General features: G+C 34.5%; 1 protein-coding gene and 1 long non-coding RNA gene across 3 annotated transcripts; both read left to right on the top strand.

Moving 5' to 3' along the window:
- Positions 1-1,805: 1,805 nt before the first annotated feature.
- Positions 1,806-5,835, top strand: LOC142629390 (glycerophosphocholine acyltransferase 1). Its single transcript, XM_075803406.1, has 8 exons — positions 1,806-2,045; positions 2,154-2,273; positions 2,395-2,452; positions 2,540-2,640; positions 3,351-3,446; positions 3,535-3,628; positions 4,802-5,039; positions 5,236-5,835. The coding sequence occupies exons 1-8, from the start codon at positions 1,962-1,964 to the stop codon at positions 5,561-5,563; spliced, it is 1,119 nt and encodes a 372-aa protein (XP_075659521.1). The 5' UTR covers positions 1,806-1,961; the 3' UTR covers positions 5,564-5,835.
- Positions 5,836-8,175: 2,340 nt separating this feature from the next.
- Positions 8,176-10,389, top strand: LOC142622403 (uncharacterized). Of its 2 annotated transcripts, XR_012841902.1 has the most exons (3): positions 8,218-8,534; positions 9,611-10,094; positions 10,375-10,389. It is a non-coding gene; the product is annotated as an uncharacterized LOC142622403 (long non-coding RNA). The 2 variants fall into 2 exon arrangements; XR_012841901.1 differs by lacking the exon at positions 10,375-10,389 and having other exon boundaries at positions 8,176-8,534; positions 9,611-9,995.
- The last annotated feature ends 9,296 nt before the right edge of the window (positions 10,390-19,685 follow it).

A 19,685-nucleotide genomic window follows, 5' to 3' on the forward strand; every position in this document is an offset into this window, starting at 1 on the left:
CCAGCCTGCAACACATAATATCAGAATATGTTCCTTTTATTTTTTACTTGAGAATGCTCAGAACAGGTTCCTAATAATGCAAAATGCGGACTGTGGCTGTGGCACTCATGCCATACGCAATGCTATGCTTCCAATAAATCTTGTCTTAAATTTTTTTTCATACTAATGTGATTTATAATAGGATTTAAAGCTACTCTTTATAATATAATTTTTTTTCTCTTTCTCTTTCTCGCTTCCTTTAACCAAATTCCAAATGAAATACTTACAAGAATTAGCAAACAATGGCATGCCAAGCATGATGTGGAAAACTGGAAATTCAAATACTTACACATGTATTTTGATTTGTAATGTTTGGATTTTAATTATTGTTGTTACTTGTTACAGCTTCAACAATGGCCCACTCTCAATTTTAGGAAGCGCCACCAAACTGTTGTTGTTCAGAGAGGCTCAGGCCTTAGAGCATGGTGAGAGCAGTGACAAATTTTCCATCTTTATAAAAACTGTGTTCTCAAAAGTAAAACAGAGAGACTGAATGGTACATCTCATACAATAATGTTATTTGCCCCATTGTTTTCGTACTGAGCATGTAATAGAATTTTGATGGTCAAAGTTAAAAATTTATTTTTAATCTCAATCATTAAAAATTAAATAAAAAATTTTAACTTTTAATTATTTTACTATTTTATCTTCTCAAACTTTCCACACGGTGGACCTGGTCCGGGTCCATTATTTTCAAACCCATATTTATAATAAACCCGTCGCCCTTTGTTGTGTGGAATATTCTTTGATGGAGCATCTCAAATAAGAATAAAATACTTTTCCTAAAAGAGCTTTTCTCTCCAAAAAAAAAAAACTACGAAGGTAACTTTTATGTTTTTTCCCTCTTTTTTTAATAATAATAATTATTATATAAACGATGTGATAATCCAATGTTAATCTCTCACTTTCTCCGCTTTTACTATCTAGTATCTACTTATTAAAATAAGTATGCGTTTGTCTAAAGCGCTTTAAAATTGGGACTCATTATATTGTTCACATTTTAGCCAACAAATGAAGAAAAATCCAACTATAGTATTGAGGATCCTCTTTACGTTTTGCTACAATAATTTTAATTTTCAACCAAATAAGCAGTATCTAAACATAACCTAAATCTCTTTAACTTCAAACCCTCCTCTATTTATTTATTTATTTTAAATCAAACCTCGACATTGCACACACTCATGAGTGACATGGGATGGATAGGATGGGATGCATGATGACTTGCATTGCACTTAAAGAAAAAGAAATCGAATACTGGCGCATAGCTCCAACCTTTTGAGCTCAAATAAGATTAATAGGAATAAAATACGGTTATATTTGGTTTATTCTTAAGAATTTACTAAGTATAATTAGTAATAAGTATTTTTACTTGTAAAAAAAAAAAACTTTTTTTAGGCTGTAGCCATGGAGAAATTATATAGTCCTCGCGGTGGATCATGTCATTTGTCCACCATTCCACTAAAAGACTCCCACTTGTTTGAAATTGTTGAATCAATAATTAATTTCTGTTTAAAAAATTTTCTAAGTTTACAATTTTAAATGAATAAAAATATTTTAGTTAAATAGTGAACTACATCACTTGTGCACATGAGTACCTTATAATGTCTAGCAGCCACGTACGCATAAAAGCGCAAAAATCTTGAGCTGAACTGTTAATTAGTGTAGAACCTTACCTAATTGCCGACATTAATATTAATAAAAGTACTAAACAATATCTTTTGAAGTTTGAACCCACCACAAATAGAATTAATTAACCTCAGAGTTATAAGAACCTTTTGAAGTTTTATCTACGCGTGAACTCTGAGATAGAAGCAGAGAGTCAATCTCTTTCTCAACAGGATTTCTGTCTCTGTCATGTATATGTATAATAAACACTGAGCACCAACTTCTCTATCTCTCATACTCACTCTGATAGCAAAAGAATGTCGAGCAACGGAGAGACCATGGAGGACATGGATGGTGATTCATTTCAGAAGGTGAAGCAGAAGATAAAGGACCGGTCTAAGGTACTCTATGGTTGTTAATCTGTGAAATTTATTGTCTTTGAATGTTGGGTTGTGAATTTCATTCGTTTTTACGATCTGGGTATGTTTGGTTTTTTGTTGTTGTTGTAGAAAGTGGCTCAAACAAAAGAGTTGTTGTCGAAACAAGCGGTTCAGACGAAAGAGATCCTCTCCAAACAGGCCGTTAAGATCGCAAAACAGGCTGAGGAACACGAAAGGTTCATTAACAAGGTGGTCTTTTTGTTTTTGCAGCTTTTTATTATTATTATTGTTGTTTTAAATAATTAATTGGATATATTAATATATGGATTGGATCTTAGTATATTACTCTGGTTTGTGTTTTGATGTGTAGGTGACACATCTTTTGGGGGTGCTTGGTTTTGGCGCGTTTTGCTATCTATTGGGAGCGAGTGAGTAGAATTGTTTTGATTCATAGAAAGCCTTTAATTACACCAATTGCTTATGTGATTCTCTTTTTGTTGATATTTCTATGTCAGGACCCCAAGATATTCCCTATGTGTATTGCTTATTCTTTGTAATTTTTGTTCCTCTCCGGTGGATATACTATCGGTTCATGAAATGGCATTACTATCTTTTGGTAAGCTTTACAATATTGAGAATTTGTTATATTCCATAATTGCCTGAGTTCATCTATTTGTTGATTTATAAAGCTTAATTGGTTTTTTCGGCAGTGGGGTATTGAATTCTGATGGCAAGTTTGTGTTTTTGGTTATGTTGTTACTAAACATAGGCTCACGTGTCATTTCTATTATTGTATGAATTTGGGGGGTTGGAACTAAATGGGGACTGGACTAGAATCAACAGATTGCAGTAGTGACTGTTACACCAAAAAGGATTTTTGGGTTGAGGTTGCTGACTGTTGAGGAAAGACTTCTCGGCATAATGTTTGACAGAAACATTCGCAGTTTAAAAAAATAAAAATAAAAATTCTTTTTCCATCATTTGGATTGTTTCTTAACTTCTAAATGAAGTGAACACCATATAAGAAGATAGAAAGTGGAGAGGAAAATGAATGGTAATTCGTGAAAGCTGTGTGACTGAGATTTTGGTGCAGCAAAAGATTCTTATTACTAGGTATATATATTTAGTTAATGCATCCTATTGAGAACTTGAGAGAGTTTATTTTACATTGGTTTTCCACTTTATAATTTTAACTTTGCCCCCATTAATCCAAAGTTTCTAGGGACCGTGACTTATGATCATTTTAGATTGTTATATGTATATTTCATTATTGGAGTAACCTAAGATGAAAAATGAGGAAGTGACATAATTGTTCTTGTTTCTCAGGATTTTTGTTACTATGCGAATACAATCTTCTTGATTGACCTACTTTTGTATCCAAGGAATGAAAAGCTTTTTATGGTTTGCTTCTCATTTGCTGAGGTGAGCAAGTACTCCTAGGGCTCTCTGCACCTCTATGGGGAAATTATTCACTTGTCCAATTTCTTGGCTCATTTCTATGGTACTGCAGGGACCATTAGCATGGGCAATAATTGTTTGGCGCTGTAGCTTGGTTTTCAGTTCTGTGGACAAAATTGTTAGTGTCCTTATACATCTTTTACCTGGTGAGTTGGACCTTAATTTTTTTGGTGGCCTTCTTTATTTCGTACCTTTAAACTTTTTTTTTGTTGAAATGGTTAGAGATATGTATGCAAGTATGCCAAGGCCCCTGTGGCTTGAACTAGGGCCCTCCAGCTCCCCCATGCACTTGGTACATGGGGAGGTACCATCTGGAATAATGAGTCCAATTAAGTACCTTTAAACAATGGTCTAATAATTTCTTGGGGGAAGGAAAAGACATAAGGTTTAAAAGTGAATGATTGAAAATTGTGAAAAACTAGTCAATTTCTGTATTGATTGTATCTATGTTAAAAAAAATTATAAAATGTGACATAATTAAATTTGAATTACAAATGAGCTTGAACTCATATGGTATCTCCTCTCTATATAAAAGGAAAGTAGAGGGTGATGTTGTGGGTTCAAAACCTATTGGTGCACGTGTGACTTACCAATCCATACATTTGGCTTTGAATTCTATCTTAAATATGTTAATCAGAATCTTGTAAGGTTCTAGAATCCTTGCATATTTTTTTTATTATGGTTGTTACACTTACATATACATTTTCTGATTCGGTAGAACTGAACCCTTTTAAACATGCGAGAGTTTCATGCTAGGTTAGGCCATCAGCCATCTTAAGTTTTGACTGCCTTTAGCAAAATGTAGATTTGTACGGGCTCTTTCGAGTAGGTTTGGTCATTGATGCCCTGATATTTACTTTATTGGTCCAAAACCCATGTCAAATATCATGATGCCTAGAGTTATTGATTGCTGTAATTGGACTGTGTTGAATAACAACAGTTAGGTTTCAAAAAATTTGCATTGGTTTCATATCTTTAGTAGACTGGTGCCTTAAAGTCTCAAACAATATAATGGGTAGCATTTAGACCTGTGATTCTTTACATATTACTTTGGAGGTTGAAAAAGTAGTGCACTCTTTGTGCTGAAGATTGTTCTAGTTTTGTCATTTTGCAGTATCAATCTGTATATTTAGTCACATTAGTAGCTATGCCTGTGCAGATAGTTAGAGAGATCTTCCCTAATGATAGTTATAGAGTTCAAAGGATTATAATAGGCTTTAAAATCTTAACATAGGCCCCAGGGTTATGATGTATTACATCCCTCGTGGTGTATTATTAGTAAGCTCTCTTATACTAAATGAAATATTTTTCCTTTTCAGGTATAGTTTTCTTCACCATTCGATGGTGGGACCCAGAAACCTTTGCAGCCATGCACCCTGAAGGAACTTCTCACAGAGCTTCTTGGCCATATGTGGAGGGTAACTCTTACCTTTGGACATGGCTTTTTCTGGTTCCTTTAGTTGGTTATACCCTATGGCAGGCTCTCTATTTTCTCATTGTCAATGTCCTGCGTCGACAAAGGCTGTTAAGAGATCCTGAAGTCATGACTTCTTACAGGTAGTCAACTTTCTCCCTCTTAAAGTGTTTCACTGCACATTTATCAACTGTTGTGTGATTATTACTGGTTATAAAATTAATTTTCTATGATTTAATTTTGTTGGATAGAATTTTGCCTCCCAGTTCCAACAGCCCCCTCCACCACCACCTAATTTATGCCCCCAATCTCCTATCTACTGACTTCTTGGTTTGGTAGGGAACTCTCAAAAAAGGCACAGAAAGCTAACAATATTTGGTGGCGCTTAAGTGGTTTGCTCGGGGATGAAAATCGCTTGCTCATGTACATTGTGTTCCAAGGCTTGTTTACTGTAGCAACCATGGCACTTACAGTCCCCATCTTCTTGTCATATAAATTGCATGTGATTTTCCAAATACTGAAGGTTTCTGCTACTGTATGGTATGGTGGAAGCTTTCTGCTAGAGGTAATGCCTAGGCAGGTGATTCTTAAGGAGAAGAAGAAATTGGAAATGCACCCAATAACTCAGCAAGATCAATCCTCCAGTGTGACCAAAGATACACAATGATGAATAATTCTACCGGGACTGGCCAGTCCTGACAATTAAGTGATTTTTGTAGTAGTCACTAGTCATAACAAATTAGTCATACTTTGTAGAAAGTTTTTAAATAGCATCGTGTTTCTTTAGCAGATCAATGCTAATGATTTGTTTGTTGAAGTTGGATCTTGGGGTATTTGTAAATAATTTTATTTGCTATATGCACCTCTGCAGATTTTGAAATTTTGGAGAATTCAGATTGGAATCTGATCATGGCAGTGTTTCAATTTTCGAGACAACAATGTCCTGCTGTGTATTGTTATAAAGTGCACCTAGGTATTACTTTTTTTTAGCTTGGTGAAGTTACTGGATTTTGCGCAGCAGACTTAGTTGGCTGTAAATTCTTCCATTTTGCAAGCTAATCGTGATTTTATTGTGTTTTCCTCTACTTGGCCGCTCTTGCCATTTGGTCTGCAATTTATAATGCTATTAAGTGTTGAAAAATTGGACTTGTTCAGGATTCCAATGCTGAGCTTTAAAATCTAGTGATATCACCTCTCTCAATATGTGATGAAAAGTTTCAGATTTATGTATATTACATGTTTTGCTATTTTTCTGTTGTCTAACACCTTGAACTCGTTCTTGTAATGCACCGTAGCCTATATTTAACAAATATTGGAATGTTGGGTTTGACTTCCTCACTTTATTGCATTTTCTAAAAACCCAATTTTGGGGCTCTCTCCCTTCATTTCGGTCCATTTAAAAATGTCGCAAACAAATTTTTAATACTCTTTGATTTTATATATAAAAATGGAAATTGCTGTGACATTTAGTATGGAATTAATCATCTATGTTTTCCAATATTTAAAAGACGTGGAATTTCATTTTCATAGGTAATTACATGGTAATCATTATTAAGAAATAATTATTTGGCGTTTTTTCAATTTTGATATTTTGTTTATATATACACACATATATATATATATATATATTAGGAGCATGATTTTAAGGAGCCCGAGCCCAAGTAATAGGGCCAAGGATAAAGATAAGCCCACTGAAGCATGGCTCGCTTTAAGACTGAGCCATCCCAAACGAACCAAACCTCCAACCATGGACTGAGTATAGCGCTACCCAAAATCTGAGGATGATCTCACTGAGGACTATATCCGAAATTAATATCCATACCGAGCTAATAGAGATAGATTACAGTCCGACCTCCCAAGGGATAATTCTAGAAGGTATGAGATTGTCCGAGGAAGCATTTTGAAGCTTCTTGATGATTCGACAGTAACCTCCGCATTAACGAGGGTCACCTGCTTGTCATAGTCATATTTAATGCTGAAAGACGAGTCTAAAAGTAAAAGAAGCCCCAAAAGTCTCCATTTATGATGTAAAAAAGAAATGACTGATCAAATGTGACAGAAAGTTATCTAGTTGTATAAGGACAGTACAGAAATAAGAAAAGTAAATATAAGGAAAGATAAGGGCAAAACAGATGGGACACACAAAAAAGGGACTAGAAAATACTAAAGGAAGAATTGTGGAGAGAAAGAGTGAGGATTCTTGTAACATTCTAGTAGTTCCTGTTCTTGAGAGGAACTTTGTAATATTATCCAATGAATCGAATAATATACCTTTTTTTTTATGTAGTTTTTGCGTAAATATTTGTCGTTCTTGATCAAATCTCTCACCATGGATTGTTATCAACTCATAATATAAATTAATTATGATTCCTACTTTATCTTTAGTTAAGTTCTGGCTCGCACAATGCTAATTTGGATCTTCATAAATTTAAAAAAAAAAAAAATTGTTTCATACCTGGACCCCTCACCCTCAATGGAAGTTCTAGCTCCTTCCTTGTCTGGAACGCACACAAACACCAAACAAATATCCTATCCCTTTTCAGAGGCTTAAGTGGTGGTGGTGGTGGAAAGTGGATGTCAACAGTCAACATGACTTGCAATGCTTCAAATTTCAATTGGCTAGAGAATGAGATCCATTTATGAGCCCGCACAAAAAGCATTATCACATTGACATTAGCACACTCTAAAAATTCAGTAAAATTTGTTCACATCCAGCAGAATAAAAAAAATTAATGCTAACGACATATAAAATTTCACAATTTTTGTTAGAATTTGTCACGTGGTGAGTTATAAATGGTGGAAGTAAAACGGTGAGTCCACAGTTCTATCACTCATAATTTATCGCGTTACGAGTTATAACAAAAGTTGTGAAACTGTATGAACTATTGAGGTATCAAATACAGTAGTCAGCGAGGCGGCAGAGGTCGGTGTGAGTCACATGATTTTTTATCACTAATGTATAACTAGTCCCTATCATTGTTCTACTACTCAACCTTTGTTTTTTTTTTTGGTTAAAGTACTACTACTCAACCTTTAAAAATACACCTGCCATTCTAAAATCCACTACACCTAAGGTACATCAAACTCCACACACCCACCAATCCATTCAATACATCACATCAAAGCATACAATTCCAACACTACGAAGGAGATCCAACGGTTCAAATTCAAAATCAGAGTCAACCTTGCTCACATCCAATACATATTGAAGCGAGTTTAAGATAGGGGTGAAACTTATCACAATTGTGAATAGAATATGGATGATGACGTCACCAACCCACGTTTGTTATAAGTCCCTGTCTTTAAGAATTAGTCTAGCCATCCATAAACCTCTGGTCGAGTTCAAAGAATTATAGATATAAAGACAACCTTTTCTAAGTGCAATAATAATATATAAAGATAGTCTGCTCTCTCTTTGGCTTTAGAACTCTATAAACTCTTCACTCTCTCTGTCTCTCTCTCTGCGTGTGGATATATATGATAAGGCCTTGTTTGGTTGAAACAGTAGCAAAAAGAAGAAGGAGATCGATGATGGTGGAGTTGTTTGTGCTAGGGTGTACTGGAGTCGTTCTGTTTCTCCACGGAGCCAATTTCTTCTTTCATGTTCTCACTCATCATGTTGCCATTCGATCACTCAGGTATTTAGCTCTCTGAATCTTTTTCTTTTCTGGCTGAATATCTTTCAAAAGAATTATTAGTCTGAGGTTTTTTATTTGAAAAACTTTTTCTTTCCTGGGGCTTCGTGAATCTCTTGATAGAAGTATGGAACCCAGAATGTGTTTGATCTCAGTTGGCATCGAAAAGTTAATAAATTTTCCCTTAGAATTCTAAATTTCCTCTTGATGTTTGGGTTGAAAATTAAAATAGACGATCTTCTTGTTTACGAAGTGGTTAAGTCTTGCAGCCAATAAAAGTAAAAATAAAAATTCATTCTTTTGTTTATGATTCAGGGAATGGTGTTTATGTTTTTCGATGACATTGAATCTTCTTGTATCATTTATATCCCAAGAGGAAAAAATCGAGAAAAAAAAAAAAAAACACTATAATTTAGGTGCTATATTGTTGGTTGAGAAATAGCTGGTGTGTACGAAACTAAAAAATACGATAATCTTAACAATAAGTCTTGCACAAAACAGTAGAGATGAAAATTTATTATTGACAGGTAATGAAATACTAATATTAGTACTAAGCTCATGTAAGAATCACTAAAAATATTGTAATTTTTTTTTAAATTTATATGTAGCATTATTTTTTGTGTTTTTATTTATTTATTTTATTGGATATGTAGCATTACTTAAATCTTAGAAGATGCTATGTTACTGATGAAAAGTTGATTAATTCTATGATTAGTTAGAATTTAAACTGTTGTGGACTAAGATATTAGCACAAAAGTGAAGGTTAGGTAAGGTAAGGCACCAATCTTTGCATTCCAAGCATACAAAATGACAAAAACGTAATGCCATAGTTTACTAGGTTTTTCGTGCATATTTTTAATATTGTTGGTCGGTCTTGAAAGTGTGGTGGACAATCATTTATGTTTTACTATTGTGTCATGCATTTTAATGATATTTTTTGTTCTATAAGCTTTTGACATTTTATGATGACCTGGCTTGATGTTGATTTTTCCCATTACTATTATGATATTGGATGTTTGTATACCAGTGTTAAACAAATTTTTTTTTTTTTTTTTTAAATTTATTATATCCTGTTCCAGTTTCTTTGGATCTGTTGGATGGTAGAACAAGACATAAATGCTGCAGCCATATGAATAATTCTTCACGCCAAGTTATCGTGTAGTATGGAGAATAAATACAATTCCAAAGAAGGAATGGGAGTTTATTTTGCACCTGCCGTGAAGCTTTGTATACATTTATTATGATCAACATTTTGGCAAGCTTAATTTGGTGCATAATGGGGGAAATAATGAAATAAATGGAAGGGTTTCGTTGAAAAGTTTAATGGAGCCAAACTATGTTGCAAATTGTAATCCAATAGTTACTTCCAATTCTCGCCAATGATTACTCCACTCCACATGTAGTAGAAGTTAACTTCTTCCTTAACGCGTGTTGTGCAAATTCTCGAAATCTTTTGATGCTTTCTGATGAGGCCTACTTCACACGCTGACCTTCCGCTGCATATGCCAACTAATGGCTTCCCCTTCACTTTTGGATCAAACAATTTGCCTTGGGATTAATCGTGTATGTGTGTCCATTTGCTTTTCAATTTTTTGCTAGCATTTCGTTTTTATACACAGTTTTTTAAAAATTTATTTATTCAAAATATAAGTGTATTTTAGTACACTTTTGACAAAAAAAAAAAAAAAAACTAATAAGTTGATATTAAACCCCTATATAAGAGTGTTGGCACAAAATAGATGGAGAAAAGCATAACCCATTGTCTGCCATGAATTGGTAGGTACCTTACAAAAATGAATAAACTGAAATTTTTTTTTTTCTTTTTTCTGGCTTTGGTTGTTAGGTGGACCCAAAGTAGTAGCAAGAGAGAGAGGGATTTTTTAGTTGGGTCTCAAAGGTGATTTTTGGAATGGGCTAAAGCTAAATACTATGGAATTTTATTCCAAAAGAAAAGGAGACTTGGTAGATTCAGCACGTGAACAGTAGCTAAGGTTTTAATTTAATGAAACTAAATAAATTAAGAATTGTCGGTGAAAAATCCAAGAATCAACAGAAGTTTTGGCTTTAAAGTTTGTATGATTTTTTTTTTTAATATTTTAAATTGTATGATTTTAGAATGCATACAAGGGCTTTGACACTTGCTTGGTTTAACTCTCTTTCTCTTCTTTTTTTTTTTTTTTTTGGACCTATTTTTAGAAAAAAAAAAAAAAACTTTTATCGGATGGTTATCTAACATTAAAAATATTAAGAAAAAAAAAAGATATGCAAGAGCTTGGGCACCTTAAATAACAGAGGTTTCCACGACATACCATCAATTATTATTGAATCATGACATGACATTTCTAGTGGCCCAAAGGCCGAAAGTCCAATCAAAAAACAATTCATATGGTAAACGTGCCATTGCCAAGTCTTTTTTTTTTTTTTTTTTAAATGTAAACATGCCAGGTCTAATAGTTGCCTAATTTCTTGAACTAATGTCTAATGATATGGAAAATGATTCGTCAGAACCTAGATGAAAAGTTGGGAGTACTTAAAGAACTAATTGTTTATCTCAAAAGAAAATTGAAAAAAAGAAAAAACAAAAAAGGAAAAATGGAATTCAAAAGCTATTGTTAATGTAAGGAGGGATTCAACCCTAGTTCATTGGTCTAGTCAAGGCATCATCATTAGATACATCAAACCCTTTTGAATAGGAATGACAACAAATTGGGTTTGGAACAAGTTTCTTTTATTCTCAAACCCACCCCGCCACACGCCCCATAACCCGAACCCACCACATTAACTAAACGGTTTTATTTTAAACCCCCAAACTCGCCTCTATGGGCCTTGTGGGCCCCACCTGGCCATGCCACTTCAGGGCCCAATTATGGGCCCTAAAACTGTGGCCCAATCTTTCAAAAAAAAAAAAAATCAATTTTATGTTAAACTAATCCCACACGTCATCAGCCACCCATCGATACATGACAAATACACACACCCAAGTGCTATCATACCCATCATCAAGCAATTTTGGACAACTTTTTTACAAATTTTAGCAGCATTAAAATGATAATCTATTAATTGGACAATCACAAATGTGCAGGCCCTATTCCTTACTCTTGGGTCAACTCTATATTTGGGCTCACAATTTATTTAGTTAAGTGGGCTTATGAGTATTTTACAATGGGCAGCTCCTAAGCAGAATCTCTCTAGACTGACTAAAATGACCAACCACTTTAAATGAACACTTGGCTATTAGTGCTCGGTTACTCTTCTGGTTCCTCCTCTCTAGTGCCTAACCCCTTTCTCTTGGGGGGTTTCCTCTATTTATAGCCTTTCCTCAGTGGGTTGGTAATGATTACTCATTTCTCCACTCGTGTGGGAGGGACCCGGTTAAATTATTCCTGACAAGAGGGTCTCACCTTGGAAATAGGAGTCTTGGAACTAGCAATAGACGCCAATGATTTCTCGATAGCAACATTACCTAGGACACTACCGAGGTTGTCTTGGCCGAGCACATGCTGCACCGGGCTCTTGGTCGGTATAATTCACCAGTCTGATATGCGGCAAGGTGGATCCTTTAATTTCAATATCGATCATTTGGGCTCTTGACCTTGGGCCAAGGGCCACAGGCCCATGTGATTGATTAGGTTTGGCATTTGGAAATAGTTAAGCTTTTATATATAGTTAGGGCATTTTAGTAATTTAACTATAAATATAATCGGTTCGGATTCGGGTTTGGCCCGGGTATTACTAATACCCATACCTGACCCGAACCCGCTTTGAGTTGGATTATAAAAATCCAAACCCGACCCATTGAGGTTGGGTCGGGATTTCCGCAGGTGGGATTAATTTTACCATCCTTATTTTTGAATTCATTTTCTTGTTGGGATTATGCATACAACATACTATCATATAATTGTTATTTTTTTTTGAATAATTGTTAACTTTTTGGTCAATAATATGACCCGTTGATCCAATTTTTTTACTTAAATTGTTGTATTATTTATCGACTTCTTCGTCCTTTTAAAATCTTTGTAGATATGTGATAATCCAACAATTCATGTATGCAATACCAACCATAGATATGTGAGCCATTTTGTTAATAATTTCTTGTTTAGACAAACCATCAATATTCCACTCATAAAGTTTTTCAGCAGAAACAAAAAATTGAGTTTGAAAAGATCTTTCTTCAAACTGCAAATTAGGAGGAGTAGGTTTAGAATAACAATTTTTTGTAAAAGACGTGAGATTGGGTTTTCCAACAAATTTTTTAATTTCAGGTAAACTTGAACCATCATCAAAAGCATTTTTTAAAGAATCAAGAGATAATGAGTCAGAATTTGTGTCTTCATCAGAAACAATTTCTTTCTCATTTTTTGAAATAGCACAAGCAGCGCTTCTAGAAGTAGAAGTTTGCTCAGTTTTAACTTTTAAATCAGCAAGCATTTTTTCAATCTTTTCAACAGTTGATCCTTGGGAGGCAACTAAATCAAAAGTCTTAGTCTGAGAAGTTTTAAAGTCAATATTTTTTCTTTGATTGGGTAAATCAATCAAAGGTTTCTCAGGTTTTGAAACAGCAGTTTTTTCAACAATTTTTTCTTCAATACAGTCAAGCTGTTGACCAATAATATGCAGAGATTCATTAGTAAAATTGTTTTGTTCAATAATGGCAAAAACATGAGTTTTATCATCAGCAATTTTAAAAGAGGAGGCTTTTACCTCGGTGCTTTCTTTATCATTTGAACAGGTGATCAAAACAGTTTCAAGGGATGGATGACTAGACAGGACAGTGGTCTTGTCTTTTTCAACAAAAGTGGATTTTCTTATTACGTTCAAGTAATTAGTGTGAACTTCATTTTTTGAAACATAATAATTTTCCAGATAATCAAAAAACAAAATATGTTGTTTTAACAAAGTCATTTTTTCTCTCCATTTCCTTTTTATTCTGTCTTTCTCAGACTGAGCAAAAGTACTTTGGTAATATTTTCTTTTATCACGGTTTGCTTTAGAAAATAATTCATTACTTAAAGCAACCATATCCATCAGATTAATCACACGTAATTGATTTTCAAAATCAAGGTTTTCAATGGGTGGAAAATCAGATCCAGAAGGAGCATCAGATTTAGCACCTTCTTCTTATTTGTTAATATCAGAAGGAAATTCAAGTTTTGCTGAATAATAAGTATTGCTAACTTGAGAATTGTTGCTAGCAACTCCTTTTAGCCTCAAATCAAGTTTATCAAACTTCTTAAAGCAACCATATCAATTTGAAAAGTAGGGATTTCAAAATCCATATCCATCAGATTAATCACACGTAATTGATTTTCAAAATCAAAGTTTTCAATGGGTGGAAAATCATATCCAGAAGGAGCATTAGATTTAGCATCTTCTTCTTCTTTGTTAATATCAGAAGGAAATTCAGGTTTTGTTGAATAATAAGTATTGCTAACTTGAGAATTGTTGCTAGCAACTCCTTTTAGCCTCAAATCAAGTTTATCAAAATTCTTTTCCAAAAATTTATCAACATCAAAATTTCTTTTAACAAAACTTTCAGATCTAGCAAAGGACTTTCTTCCTTCATTGATTCTTAAAGGTTTGTTATTAGGAAAGCATTTGTTATCATCAAAAAATATTTTAACAGTTCCATCAGTATATTGTAAAATTTTAGTAAGATCAAGTTTATCACGTAAACACATAAGCACAGAAGCATCAATTCCTTTTCTGGTTAAAGGATTAATAGCAACTTGCACAAGACCAATGTGTAAATATTTGAGGTGTTTCTTAGTCAAAAACTCATTAATATTTTTCTTGGAAAATAAACAACATTTTTCATGAGTTTTAGAAATAGAAAAGGTTTGTTCAACAGTTCTAGCTCTATATTCAGAGAAAATACTTTTTTCAGTCCAATTTAGATCATAAACAGTTTTAGTAGAAATCTTAGGGATATTCCATTTTCTAAAATCTAGGTACTCACTTTCTCCAACAGTGAGGTCTTCTTCATTTACAATATCAGGAGGACAACCGGTCCTAGAGCTAACAGAGGAGTTGGATCTCCACATCCTATCAATGGATAACTTAGTTATAACACTCAATTATCATGTTTTTCTCACAACCGTTGCATTTCGTAACACATACCGTAACCAACCCTTTTCCTCTCATGCCCTTACGCTCTCCTGGCTTCACGGGCCTTACTGTTCAGACTTGGGAATTCACTTTACGACTACGGTGGCGCCAACGACAGTAAGATCGACACAACAACAAAGTATCACAAGGTCAAGCAGACACGGACAGAATATGAAAGACACAACAACACTATCGGCCAAGGAAAGAATGGCTCTGATACCACAAAGGGGGAAGGACGACAGCGTAGAAGGCGGAAGCACAACAGATATAGAATAATTCAAAGTAAATAATAATTGAAAGTAAGGTGGTAGAACCAGCCAAGCAGTTATAACAAAATAATTCAAAGTATTGAAAACAAAAGTGTTTATTGAATGTATTTCAAAACACTTACTGTAGTAGTAGTAGCAACAAGATTACAAGATCAACAAGGATAGTAGTACAAGGCTTGAAGACTAGTCCTGGTTCTAGTTACAAGTTTTGTGTAATCAGTGAGATATTCTGAACTAGGGGAAGTCCTAAAGAGAGTTCTAAAGGAAATCCTAGAAGATAATTCTGCCTCTACCATAAGGAAAAACCCCCTTTAAATAAGTAAATAAAGCAGTGAATAGTACAAAGTGAATAGTGATGTTTTTACTATTCATATCAGGACCCGTGAGGGGCATCAGGAGCAACAGTAACATTAAATTTGGAAGGAATCAAATTGGCTTTGGAGCCGAAAGTAGTTTGGCATGTTGTGCCAAATACATCATTAGTGGAGACAGTATTAGTGAAGGTGGCAGATAAAGCAATGGGAAAATGCTCTAACATGGGTAAGCATTGTAGTAGCTTGTCCATTGTGGAAAAGTGATCAAAGAATGGGACACCAATATCATGTAGGATAGTAGAGAATATTTCTTCGGCAATGTTGGAGCCAAAGAAGCCAAGGGTCTTCAGTCAAAGGATCATCATTAATAGGGAAAGTAATAGTAACCAAGTGAATATTGTAGCATAAGAAAGTCTTGTTCTGGGATCATCATGCTTCTAGGTAGGAGCTGCATCAGAAGGGTATCCCCATGAGGGACAAGGATCCCATGGAGGATCATCATTGCATTCATGTTCATGGTAAGTTGAATATTGATTACAAAATCCACAGTATAGCAGTGGTTCATAAACAGGATCTCTCGTGAGGAATATTCTTGGGTCCTCATGGCTTGGCCATTGCAGATGGCGGACATCAGAAGTATATGGTTTATTTATGAAAACAGAAATTCTATCTGTGCAACCAAAGAAACGATAATCTTTCCATAGTTCTTTGGTGACATCTAGAATTTGATTGTTGAAATAATTTCTTCAACAATTAGCAAGGGCATGAGGATATTTATGAGAAACATAAGTATTTCCATCATACCACTGTCCCTGGTGAGAGTAACCATTAATAAGAATAAGGTGCTTGGAGGGTTGAACATTCATCCAATTATTTCTTTCCCATTTGGGTAAAGTACTCCAACATCGGATGGAAACATAAGGACTTTCAACATTTGTAACAGCCTTTTGAATAATATCAGGGAATTGGTTGATCTGGGCATGACTTATCAATTTTATGAGTCTGATAAAACCAAATTCAAACATTTGGGATAGCCAGAAAGGGTCATCATCTGAACCATCTTCATGATTGATCAATAATCCAGGGAATGGATGATCTTTTTCATGGACTCTAAGACTACTCCCAAAACATTTTCCCCATGTCTTTTTTAGTGAAGCACTATTAGGACCATCATGTTCAACAAGATTAGGAGTGATTAAAATAAGAGTTCTGAAATATTTGAGCCAAAGATTGAGATCTTTGGTCATAGCCTTACTTCCAAAAATACAAGATTGTATTTCTGGAGGCAAGTTGGCAACAACACTTCTTAGCAAAGACTGGGTCTTAAGACTCAATCTAGCATAATCAGTACCCATTATAGTCTTACTATCCATTGAATGGATTTCCTCTATGCCAAAGAGTTGACTAATATATATATATACACACACACACACATGAGTATGTATGTATATATAGCCTCTGAGCACGAGCTCATGCATGTGCTCAAAGTTTTTTTTTTTTTGTAAAGGTTAATAATTTACATCTATTATAATTTAGAAATATTTTTTTTTAATTTTTCAATCAAATAAAAATGATAAATTTTAGAGATAATCAGTATCTGTAATTTCTTTTTTGGACGTGAAGGGAAAAAAAATCCTAAATATTAGGAATTTTCTTTTTGAATTTAAAATGAAATTTATTAGTTGACATTTATGACTCTATTTATAAATAAAGTTATCCTTCATTAATGAGGGTATTTTTGAATTACATAAAAGTCTAGTTGAAAAGGGGAATCCTCCTATATATGGTATAGATATATACGAAGGGATCCATTGAATTATAATAAAAGGCAGGTGTAGGAACTCTTAACATAGGTTTTTATAAAGTGGAGTGGAGTGGCAAAACAACAATAACAATAAATTAATTATAACCAAAACATACTTAACAGTATAGGCCTTGGCTGGAGGCCTTGTTCACAAAGTAGTCTAGATGAGCTGTTGTCTCAGTTGAGGGTGATGAGAACCAAGATCCCATGGATGGTGAGGATGGGACGGCAAATGAGGGCAACAAGTGACAGGGGAGGCGTTCGATGGAGGTGAGATAGGGCAACTAGTTATGGAGCCCTTTTTATTTTTGATGAATAGAAAATTTTATTAGCACCAAACAGACAACTACAAGGGAACAGAGTCCTTAATAAGAGCAATCTCCAAATAGGGAGGACACCAACTGAAGAGGATCAAAAGATATAGGTGACAGATCCATTTCAATAGATGTGACGATGTCAAAATGGCAAGCTAGTAGTAGACGAGTCCAATGTGGACGGACATATAGTGGACATATGTAAATGACATGTGGCATTCATCTGTCTCGCTTGGGCTCCAAGGATTCTTAAAATGAAATTAACTTGCGCCTTACGATAATTTTTAAGGAATCCCAATATGAAAAGAATTCCAACTAGTAATGGATTCTGTAATATACGCTCATCAAAGAGGATCTTCCCTAGAAGGAAACATCTTGGTGCGCAAGAAACGTAGGCCAACTCTACTATAAAAACCCATGAGCCCTCAACAATCAAGGTACGCATAATTCACTTAACTCTGGGGCTCTAGGGTTGCGAAAAATTCTAACTTGACATTCAAAGAGTTTTTGGCCGGCATCACACCGATGCTCTCTGTTAGGTCTTTTCTTTTTGTTGTACAGGTGTTGCTTCAGTCTTGTGAGAAACGTGTGGCTTATTGGTGATTTTTTGGCTTCGTCACCAACCTATACCAACAGACCCCGCAAAATTACAATTCAAAGACCACTTTGCAAAACAATGAGCTGCAGCATTTGCAACTTTGAAGACCCAATTAAAAGATAAATCTTGGAAATGAGAGACCTTAAGAGAAATATATTGAACAACAGTCCTGATTCTCTATGGTACACTAGAATTTGAAAAGTTAAAAGAGCCTAGTAGCAAATAAGTGAGTCTCATTCCAAAACAACCGAGCCAAAACCTTTAATTATCAATTGGCAAGCAAATCGCCCATCTCATCCCTTCAACCTCTGCTCGAAGAGGGAGGATGGTTTCATGCTATTATTGTATTGCCTATAAAATCTATATTTCAAATTGTGAAATTGATGTAAAACAACTCAGGGAACCCTGTGCAATTCGCAATCAGCGTTTCTAGTTTTGGTTCTTGTCCTCTTCAATGTCGCCACTCGGCAGTGACTTTTCTCTCTAACGAGCTGCTGGTTGTTATTACAGGCCTGTTTGGCTGGATCTTATATAAATCTAATTATATATATAAAGGAAGCAAGGACACTCATACAAGTGTTATTGTGTCATACCCGTTGTGTTATGTTATAATTTTTCAAAATTATTTATATCGTCATGTTGTAGTTGTACTTGCATCCGTGTCTATGTCGTAGGAGATTGTAACGATTTATTCAAAAGTGTCTAATTTTTTTTTTTTTTTTTTTCATTTCCTAGTATGCGATTGCGATGCACAAACCGGGTCAATAACGTTGTTGAAATCTTAAAATTGTCGTGTGAATTGGCCACGTTTCATGACAATGCCATTATGCCACTATGTTTTGGAGAGCAAATTTGAGGGGGCAAAGAAAGAGAAATTTTAACTCCTCTTTCCGTGTTCCCATTGTAGTCACGTGAAGGTGGAGTGGCTTACAAAACCAAAAAAATGGAATACGAAAGTCAAAAATAATAAAGCACAATGAAAAAACTGGAAGACAAATGGGCATAAAAAGAAGAAATGAAGGAGGAGGTACGAAATCTAGAGAAGAAGCCAAGAAGGTGTGGTGAGGGGGATGTGTCAACTGTTTAGGCTACTGCCAAGTAATGGTTACCTGCCAATGCCCAATGCCATGGCTGGGTTTAAAACTAATTTGACTGCTAATTGCAAATTACAACTTTAAAACTTAGATGCGTTTAAATTTTACACGTTGAAATATTAGAATTTAAATTTTACCTTCTAAAATTTAAAAGTGTTTAGATTTTACATCTTAATGTTTCAAAATTAGGATTTTACACTCTAAATTTTATGGATGTTTGAATTTTACACCCCAAACTTTAGAGAGTATATCTGTAATTTACCCTTAATTTCATGGGTTTATTTATAGTTCAAATTTCAATACCGGCCAAAATTTGAGAAATTATAAGGTTCACATAGCAGACAATTGACATAGTCTACTATTTCACTAAAAGACTCACATTTGTTTAAAATTATTAAGTTAAAAATTTTTTAAAACAAAAACTAATTACTAATTCATCAATTTTAAATAAATGAAAGACTTTTCGTAGAATGGTGATCGAATAACGTGCGGACATAATTTCTCAATTCTTGAAATTCAGCGGAATAGGCTATTTTCGATGCCTGATATGTCACGTGGGATCGCACGTGGCAATTAATTTAATTTATTATTATTTTTTTTTTTAAAAAGAACAACTCTGCGCTCAACGTCTTCATTCTCTCCTACACAAATGCCCT

This window comes from Castanea sativa, chromosome 1 (assembly GCF_040712315.1).
Source record: "Castanea sativa cultivar Marrone di Chiusa Pesio chromosome 1, ASM4071231v1".
In the NCBI taxonomy this organism is placed as follows: domain Eukaryota; kingdom Viridiplantae; phylum Streptophyta; class Magnoliopsida; order Fagales; family Fagaceae; genus Castanea; species Castanea sativa.

Excerpts from the sequence above, each read along its gene's own strand:
- LOC142629390 (XM_075803406.1), top strand. The coding sequence starts at position 1,962 with ATGTCGAGCAACGGAGAGACCATGGAGGACATGGATGGTGATTCATTT. Across the intron at positions 2,453-2,539 it reads TTGCTATCTATTGGGAGCGA|GACCCCAAGATATTCCCTAT; the intron begins GTGAGTAGAATT and ends TTTCTATGTCAG. Across the intron at positions 5,040-5,235 it reads GAAGTCATGACTTCTTACAG|GGAACTCTCAAAAAAGGCAC; the intron begins GTAGTCAACTTT and ends TTGGTTTGGTAG.